Raw genomic sequence first — 10,130 nt, 5'->3', positions numbered from 1 at the left:
GATTTTCTTCCATCCTATGTTTGTATTCTAGACAAGTTTTTTCTGCTTGAAAGATCAAATTCGGATTCAAATTCAGGATCTGATTAAGTGGAATGAAATTTTAAAATGGATGTGAAGAATTTGGGTTGCGTTGGGTTGAGCTTTCGCTAAAAAATGAATTGAAAGCAACCCAAATTCCGACCCAATTTTATGGTAAATGCTCAACTAAAATTCCCAAAAATCAACCTGAGTTGGTCCCTTGATTCTAACCATTGTGCAATTTCTCAGCATTCCATTTAAGGTTAGGGGTTATGATCTTGATTGGAGAGAGCTTCCTGTTCTTTTAAGTGATACCAATTGTCAATTTTTGGCTACCCATGTTATTGACATTTAATTATCCCTATAAACCTTCTTAATACAACAAACTGCGTGGTAATTTTTGCAAGGTAATTATTTATTTGAATTACGATTCTTATGAAACACTAGAAAATAGCCGATAAAACTGAGAGAATACATTCCAACTTCACACTTCAAATTTCAGGATACCACTGTGTTTTGCCCCAAAATTCAATTTAAAGTTAATACGTCCCTAGGATTAGATGAACCACCTCTTCCTTCGGTTCTTACTACCTTTAAGGAAATAAAAGGACTTCAAATATTTAAAATGCAAACAGTAACAGACAAAAAATTCCCCTGCAAAAAGAGAGCATAGAAATTAGCCTGTACTGTGTAGAAGTATATTCCTGACCTGTACTGTGTTCCAACAACTATGATGCAGTGTGAGAAAGAAGACCTCAGAGCGAATAGGCAGTCCAACAGCTTGAGAAACAGAAAAATATTTACAGAGGGCATAGGTCTTCGTGATGGTGTTGAGATGATGTGTGGGGAAATGAAAGGCATCTTCTCATGGGTGCTCTCCAATGCATTAATGGATTGCTCAAGTGCCAGACTCAAGCACCATCAGAGTAATTCACTCTTTAAATATTTTTTTGCCTAGGTGCTAGTACCAAGCGAGCAGAATTAGATAAGTTTAATCATGAGTTTGCAAACTACACTTGGTGCTAGGGTTTGGAAACCCCATAATTTAAAGAAGACAATTGTGAAAGTGGAAAAGAAAACAATGACATGAAGGAACTCCTGCAGCAGTTGCTGGGACTTCAAATGTCCCCATCAGAAATTGTAGTATGCCGCCATCATTGTGAGCTTTGCTCCATCCGCCCTTTCTGTTAATAAAGTAGTGAGAATGGTTCTGATGGCGTATCTTTATTACTTTTACTCAGGCATGAAAATAATGCAAAAAACTAATCATAAGCCTACAACTAATGTCTAATGAAGCAACAAAACTATTCTTGAAATCTATTACAACCTGATAACTAACGATTAGGTGAATGTGGATTATACAATTATATAGCATTTTAGAAAGATAGTGCAATCTTGACATCATAATAGATTATGAGATCAACACAATGCAGCTGCACAAAATGTTCGTGTGAATTCAACACATGCTCTGTATCCATGACATATTAATGGATGCACGTAATCTAGTCACCATGATATAAAGTTAAAACCCTAGCACTAGAGACATACCATCCACAACCTAAAACCAAAAAAACCATAACATTAGAAACACTTTGCAACAAAAAACCGGAATGCCCCTACTTCCTACCCTCTTTAACAATTGCATTTCCTCCCCTTACACTACTAGATTAGCTTCCACTTGAAGCCAAGGTTTTAAATTTCAACCGAAATCCAAAATTTCGGGTTTCGGTGGAGAATGAAACCAAAATCGATAATACCCGAAAGGGTAGTTTATTTCGGCCGAAATTTCAGTTTTTTCGGTCGAAGTTTCGTTTATCAAGGGATTTCACCCCAAAATCTCTAAATTTGATAATTATTTAGGGGTCGTTTGGATACACGGATTTTAGAAATTGGGATTTCTTCAAAATTGTAGCTAAGAGAGAACAGAAGAAGCTGACCAACCATCGTTTTTTACTTCTCGCCCTTCTTTCCGTCAGCAGGAGAGTAGCAGATCCTCCTATATTTTTAGGTTTTAGAAATCTCAGGTGCAGGAGAGATTTCTAAAACCTGGTTTTTTTACTTAAAATCCAAAAAACACTGTCAGGACAGCTTACGGCAACTTGATCATGAACCCTGTTTTACACTGTTTTCAAACAAAAAATCTGGATTCTAAAATCCGGGTATTCATGACAGCATACGAATACCCGGATGGGTGTTTACCCTTTCTTTGTTTCTATTTTTTAGCGTGGTGGGATCATGTAAGAGACTTCACGTTATCGTCATATGCAGGCCGGTGGTTCCCTGGCCTGCATATGACGCTTTTGTTTGTTTGTATTTATATAACAGTAAAAGGGATTGCTAGGAAAGTAGTCAGAAAGTCATTATTTTGTGGCTGATTTTTCCTAAAAGAGAATTTCTATTTTGTGATCACATCCTTCGAAAAGGAAACGTTCGGTGAGTTGTTTTAAATAAGCAGGCGAGTTCACAGAATACCTCTCCAAGTGAGAACTGATAAAAAATTTAAAAAGCAAGAAAAACTCGATCGGATAGAGACATAGTATATATACATATTAGGGCTGCACATTTAACCGCCTAAACCGATAAACCGAACCGAACCAACTGTTTTGGTTTTCCATAAACCGTTTGGATCGGTTCGGTCACGGTCTAGGAAAATTTTCAAACAGAAAAACCGAACCGAACCGATGGTATTTTTGCTATTTTTTTATTTTTTGTTATAAATCATATATATATATATATATATCAATTTTCTTTACTTGGCACACCCAAATCTAATGTATTTAACTGGAAAGAGAAGAGACCGACCAAAATGGGTGGTTCCAAGTAAATAAATGGGCGGAAATATAACACCAAAGACCAAAAGAATAACTTATTACACGCTGAAAACTGAAAAGGGATAACCTCATAACCCTAGCTGACAGATTTTTCTCTCAAATTTCTACTCTATCTCCACTCTCTCTGGACCAAAACGGAAAAACCCTAGCCTAAGAAAGATTTTGTGCTTTTGATTCGGGAAAGAAGGATTTTGTGCATTTGATTCAGTAGCTGCACATTCAATCTGCAAAACGGCAAAACACTAGCATTTGATTCGGATTTTCTCTCAAATCTCTACTATTTGAGGGATGCTTGAATATGCATCCCTTTTTCTTTGAGGTATGCTTGAATATATCATTACCCCCTAAATCGTGTAAACTGAAGTAAAATTTCGTCAAAAATGTTTTTTCCTGTAATCCAAACAGGGCATAAAAGTAGCAGCAATCCAACTCAAGGAAATCGGATAAACCGTGAACCGAGCCGAACCGATCCGGTCAAGATCGGTTTAGTTCGGTTCGGTTCAAGAAATCCCCCAAAACCAAACCAGACCGAACCATGTGCAGCCCTAATACATACATATACTAGTATGCAGGACCCATGCTATGCATGGGTGTAAACTAATGGGCCCCCATCATATGGGTACATAGCATGGGTGTAAACTAATGGGCCCCCATCATATGGGTACATGAGCTGTAAAATGGTGGGCCCGTGCTATGCATGGGTTTAAAGTGGTGATACCCAAATAATAAAAAATGATACGCAAAAGGTGGGCCCTATCTACTAAAGGAGGCCATATAAGATGGTAGGCCCATGCCGTGCATGGGTGGGCCCTATCCACGCATAATATGTTGTTCCTCTTAAGGTCACCCGAATTCATAAATATTTGTAAAGGAGCCCGTATTTGTAATATCCTCAAAAAAAAAATATCCAGGACAAGTATATTGTCATATTAGTATACCTCTTTTCTTTGTAGTTTTTTCCGTTAGTGTCATATACAGGTACCCTTTTCCCGTAATTGGACTTTGTCCACTTTTCCACTTGTTTTTTAATTACAAACGCATAAAGGAGGAGGGGGATAGGATTGAAATTATGTGGCTTTAATTGGTGCCTTTGTAATTCTCAAGTGAGCATTAAATGCTAAAAGAGAGAGCCACCATTATAGGTGGAAAAAAATTTCCCAAATTCTTCGGCAAACAGTCATCGAATCCTCCTCCTGGAAACAACTAGCACATAAAATACAAGTAGATTCACACTGCTAACACCAACTTGTTTTTCTCCCCACAAATACTAAAAACAAAGAAAAAGTGAAAATATCACATAGGACGGATAGATTGTAGAGCAAGAGAGACAGAGAGAGCTTAGTGTTAAGACACTGCCTTCAAGTCCTCCTTTTCCTCTTCTCCTTCTCAGACTTCTCGCTCGCGTTCTTTGTCTGCACCAAAATAGAAAGACTCAGTATATCTTGCCAATCCATGTTATAAACCGCTACTAAAACGATTAAGAAAAACAAAGTTACAGTTAAACAAAGCGGTAACCAGTATGTCCTACTGAATAATAAGTTGTTAAAATTGAAGAAATAGGTAGGCGTGTTGATAGGTAGACTGACCATGATAATAAGAATTCGGACAAAGACAGCGACGAAATCAGTGAAAAGGGTTAAGGAATGCTTCACATAGTCCAGATCCCCATGGTGTGCCTTCTCGATGATCTCTTGCGTGTCCACGACCATGTACCCTAAGAACACCAGTAGCCCAAAATAGAGCTGCACCCAAAATACAGAACTTTGTTAATCCAGGTAAAAAATCCTTTTAAGAATCACTGCTAGCTTCCTCCAAGTCTTCTTAGACAGAGGATGCCCGTTGTCCTTGAGAATAGAAAATTACCTCAAACTTGAACATGGCAGTAGAACCACCAAAGATGGAGGAAGCAAACTGCAACCAGAAGAGGATGGAGAGGCCAGAAGAGAGTAGACCTCCTAGGTATAGGTACTCTCGGCGCTTTGCCACTGTAGCTGCAGCTGAGAAACACCCAAAGGCCACAGCAGTCCCCACAAATGCGCTTACAAGAATTCTGCAGTTTCAGAGGCGAAGGTATAACACTCTTCACAGCATGCAAGTCTAAAATCCAAACTACACATAAGCAAGTAGGATGTTTAGACCCTGTTTGTATTGGATTTTGAGAATGGGTTGAGTGCCAAACTGATTATGAGCTCAAAATCAATTCTCAAAAATCTAAAACAAACAGGGCCTTAGGAAACAGCTAGAAAGGCGAAGTTGATAATCGTATCAATGTACATTCAGATGCACTCATGTGCCTCAAGTGCTCCAACATATAGGAATCTCAGCATGGAAATACTGGGACGATGACACCACATATAAGTGTGCCAATGAGCAAGACCGCTAGAGAAGATTAGAAATGGACACCCTATATAAATCTTTTTTTCTTTTTTCCCGTTCAGTTTGGTCTGATTGAAGCAAATTACGGTAACATAGTTGATTTGATTTCCAATAACTCCTAGACAGCCACGACTGTTGAGACCAGAAAATATAATGCAGATATGCACAAAAATGAGAAACCAACAAAAAAACTACTAAAATTCCCTCAAATAGGTCCAACCAAGCGTGAGAAGCAACAGGTTCCAGATGGCAAAAACCAGGAATATACTCAGAAGGGCTATGGCATATAACATACATTTACACCCACATTTTGCAGATCACTGGGCAAAGAATATGGTGATCACACTGTATCCCCCTAAAAGGGGGATCATGTCTGCATAGTCCCTGTCAAGACTAAGAATCTGAGGTGAAATGGATTCATCACCACAATTGAAGGGTGGTTGCATGGATAGTGGCCCATGAAAGCTTCTATGCCTTTATTAGTGCATATGGAAGGAATTGCAATAAAATGGCTGTATTTGAAGGAGACACAACCAGTCAAGTAGTGCAAATGAAAAAGAATCTTGATCTTACAAACCAGAGGAAAACATCAAGCTCTCAGGGATCTCATGAGACCTCTGACACATCTTTCTTGAGTGCTCCTCTCTAGGTAGAAGGCTCAAATATAGAGAATCTAACTCATGAAAAGCTATTAAACCACAAAGATGATGCATGGATAGCGAGAAATCCGTGGAACATGAGTAGACTACAAGGATCACCAATTTTTAGGTAAAAGGAGAGACTCCGCACAACGAAAGTACAGCACAGAGATTTTTTTCCCTGAATGGTAAGTGACACAGTGCATGAATAGGATGACATTTGTGATGTTCAAATTAGATTGGAAGGTTCACCAATTTATTAATAAAAGAGAAACTTGGCACTGATAAATATGAAAGGGGGACTGCTAATGTAGGAGACAACTAGGACTGAAAGTTGGACAGAACTTTCTCAAGGGTATACTTGATAAAGCCCATGTCCAAAATTTAAAACCAAACCCAACCCAAACACAAGCTGAGTTCAAGAGACTGCACCCAAACCCAGACCCAAGCCCGCTTCTCCTAAATTTAGGTAGCAAGAATAACTTAGGGTATGTTCGGCAACCATTAAATAACCGCATTCTCCTCTTTTTTTAGGCGTTAAGAATATGAAAGCGCAAAAGTATCTCAAAAAGTCGTGTTCGGCAATCCGGCCCACTAAGCCCGTTTCTAAACTTTTGCCTTCTTTTTAGGCTAAAAGCAAGGATTCTTTGGAGCGACTAATAGTCGTTTCTAAGATTCTCATCAATCTGTTTCTCGCCCGTTTAATTGGGCGAGAATGAGAAGCCTTGCCGAACACGCCCTTAGCTTTTGAAGTAAGTTTTTGGGGAAGCGAGCTTCTCATCTAACTAAGAAGCTTCTGGAAACTATGGAAAAATCAATATAGATTGGACCTCCCTCCCAAATTAAGGCTAGGCAGCAAGGCCTAATCTCCGCAATATGTGAACATATGTACAATGATTTTGAACTTCTATTCCCTCGAGTGTTGAGTCACAATGGGCTATACACATAGAAGCCGTTACGCATATCCAATGAGTGAACATATGTACAATGATTTTGAACTTCTATTCCCTCGAGTGTTGAGTCACATTGGGCTATACATATAGAAGCCGTTACGCATATCCAATGAGTGAACATTGTTTCATGTACCCTGTTTGTTAGGGTTTCTTGTCACATATGTAAGCTGACATTACTAACAGACTGTCTGGAGTTTGTTTCACCAATGATTCTAAGAGTTCTAGTGAAAGTGATAATCCCCTTTAGGTTTCCTTGTTTGTTTGGGCTTCTTGTGCTATATACATGGAATAAAATAGCACCAGCATATGCAAGTAACAAGCATTCATTTAAATATTTCCATGGCATCTAACAGTAATAAACATGTAGGTTGGCATTTCACATATATCTCACAGGTTTGTTCAACTCGTGGGAGCATTCACCGTTGCTATATAGCTTTTCTGCTCCTTGAAACTATTGTTTTCTCTACATGTCCTGTCTATTCAATGTATGACTTATAATAGTAGTTCGGACTCAAAGTTGTGGCCATATATAGGTAATAAAGCTGATACACTAGAATCATTAATAAAATAGGCTTTCATTGCAAGAAAATCTTATCGTGAATAAGTGAGGGGCAAAAGGAGAGAGTGGTGGTGTTTGGCTGACTACAGATGCATGATTTTACACACAGAGGCACTGAGATCATTTGCTGCTTGGCGAAGTAGGGGTGTGGGGCAGAGGAGAAGAGGAAGGTTAAAGGAATGAGTAGCGGAGTTGCAATTGAGTTCAATTTTGAGATTCCATCATTGTTTCAATGGTTGAGAGAGAGAGAGAGAGAGAGAGAGAGAGAGAGAGATCCTCAATCAATCTAATAAGGAAGATAATGAATCTATTTTTAAAAGGTTGCAAGGTTCTTAAGGATTAAGGATGATTACGCACAAATTCTGAGGTAGAGAGAGAGAGAGAGAGAGAGAGAGAGAGATCCTCAATCAATCTAATAAGGAAGATAATGAATCTATTTTTTAAAGGTTGCAAGGTTCTTAAGGATTAAGGATGATTACACACAAATTCTGAGGTCCTGAAGAGAAAGAATGCATCAATTATCAAAGCAGTCTACGCTATAAATAATGGGGAAACCCAGGTAACTCAAAACTTCTAGAGTGAATTGACACCATCATGTTCTGATAATAATAGAAGAATATCTATTAGTGGCCAATGATTCCGTACAAGGTCTAGAAGAGAGTGCATCAATTATCAAAGCAGCAAACTATACTATAAATAATGGGGAAACCAGGGTGACTCAAACTTCTAGAGTGAACATCAATTATCAAATCGGCAAACTATACTATAAATAATGGGGAAACCAGGGTGACTCAAACTTCTAGAGTGAATGACACCACCATGTTCATATAATGACGGAAGAATATGTTAGTGGGCATACGTGTTTTTAGCTCTTGGAGCACAAAAAATGATGAGCCTACAAAATTACACCAATTTTCATCCACTATTACACAGTTCGGTCATCTAAAAATCACTATGTCCATGTCTCTTCCAGTAGCAGGAAAAAAAAATTAGGTTGGTCATTACTCATTGTGATATCATATTTCTTGTAAATGAAAAAATCAGGAAGAATGTGATTGGAAAAAAATCATCCGAATGAAAAAATTAGAATTTCATAGGAGCGAGAGGAGAAATGTCAATCCAAAGAAGCCAGGAAGGGAAAGTAGGTGCACGAAGCAACAAAAGAATATGTAGCTGTAGCTCTACACAGGGATGCTATCGGTTAGATTCATACATAATCAACTGATTGACCATCAAGCCAGACAATATAAACAGCGATTGGTTCAAATACAAAAAGGGAACAATTGTGAATCATTTGCTCATACATTGTTTATTCCAGAAAGTTCTTAAAACAACTAAAAACGATTAGAATTGAGACAATCGTTCTGAAAAAATATAAATGCAAAATATTCTAAGAAAAAAATGGGGAAAGAAATAACGAAAAAAAAGTAACATACCTTGGGTCAAACTGGATAACTAAATCTATCAAAGGACCCACAGAAGCCCCTTCAAAGAGAGAAGTTGCCATCAATAGACCCACTCTTTTCCTCTGTTCCCCAAAAAAAAAAGAAAACGGTAAAAGATAAAAACATATTGTTCAAAATTTGATTCTACATTGAGGAAAAAAGAAGAATCCAGATAGAAGGGAATGTACCTCTTGATATGGAGAGGTCGACAGTAGCCATATAATGCTTCCCATGCATCCGACGGTCGTGAGAAAGCCCCCAATGTTCCAAAGTATATGCAGGAAAACTCCTACGCCAGATGCCACCAGAGCGCAACATAACGTAAGATAAACCTGCCAGAAAAAAAAAAAAAAAAAAAACAACCCTAGAAATTCAGATTCCGCACAAGAACCATCTCAGAGGAGAAATCAATACTGCAAAAAAGTTTACAGATCTGGCATAAAATGCCAGAATGAACTAAGTCCCTCATCTGGACACAATCATCGCCTCAATAAAACCTATTCCTCCGAAATGTGTAGGTCGAAGCCGAAATTTACAAGATCTCACAAAATTGCAAAATTTTCACGAAATTTCAACAGAAATTTTGCTTTCACGCTACAACCTATTTACAATATTTCCACACAAATTCAAGAAACCGAAATATTTCCACCAAATTTTACAGATCTCGGCCAAAATTTCCACCAAAACCGAAATATTTCGATTTCCATGAAGGCCGAAACCGAAACCTAAATTCAAAATTTTGTTTGTGTGAGAATCCTGCAAATTAACGGTATTTGGCACAATAAATCGATAGATCCGATCAATCAAAAGCAAGAATCTGGTCAAAGGAAATAACAGACGCCAAAGAAAAGGAATATCGCCAAAAAAAAATCGAAAGACTCAAATCCGAGCAATCAAAAGCAAGAATCCAGTGAAAGGAAATAACAGACGCCAGAGAAAAGGAATTTCGCCCTAGAAAAAAAAAAGAAAAAAAGATCTAGGCTAATCAACAAGATCTAACACAAGAAAACGCATATAAAAGAACAGATCGTGGAGCAAAATCAATATAGACGGAAAGGAAAGGAAAAAACAGATCTAGAAAGAAAAAGTGAGGGAATTTCACCTTTTTGAGATGGTTCTGAACGACGGGAGAAATCTGCCTGAAATTTTTAAGAGAATCGGAGCTCCAACTCCTTCCGTAAGGAGATTGCGGTTGGAAAAACGACGAGAAAGTCTCCATCAACAAGACGAGAGAAACGAGATTGAGAAAGGTGAGATGATTTTCCACAGCGATTAACGAATATTGACGTGAGTTAAAAGGATAGAGAGAA

The 10,130-nt window shown here is 38.2% G+C and overlaps 1 protein-coding gene across 1 annotated transcript; it reads right to left on the bottom strand.

The window, feature by feature from the left end:
• Positions 1-3,964: 3,964 nt before the first annotated feature.
• On the bottom strand, positions 3,965-10,130 carry LOC143884885 (bax inhibitor 1-like). Its single transcript, XM_077388727.1, has 6 exons — positions 9,923-10,130; positions 9,009-9,152; positions 8,812-8,903; positions 4,713-4,899; positions 4,436-4,591; positions 3,965-4,261 (listed from the first exon to the last, which is right to left on the bottom strand). Exons 1-6 carry the CDS (start codon positions 10,037-10,039, stop codon positions 4,208-4,210), a joined length of 750 nt encoding a protein of 249 aa, XP_077244842.1. The 5' UTR covers positions 10,040-10,130; the 3' UTR covers positions 3,965-4,207.

This window comes from Tasmannia lanceolata, unplaced genomic scaffold (genome assembly GCF_043159265.1).
Source record: "Tasmannia lanceolata isolate RefF3 unplaced genomic scaffold, GAP_Taslan_0.1 ptg000008l, whole genome shotgun sequence".
Lineage (NCBI taxonomy): Eukaryota > Viridiplantae > Streptophyta > Magnoliopsida > Canellales > Winteraceae > Tasmannia > Tasmannia lanceolata.
Note: the sequence above shows the minus strand (reverse complement) of the source record. Positions and strands in the feature narration are given on the sequence as shown.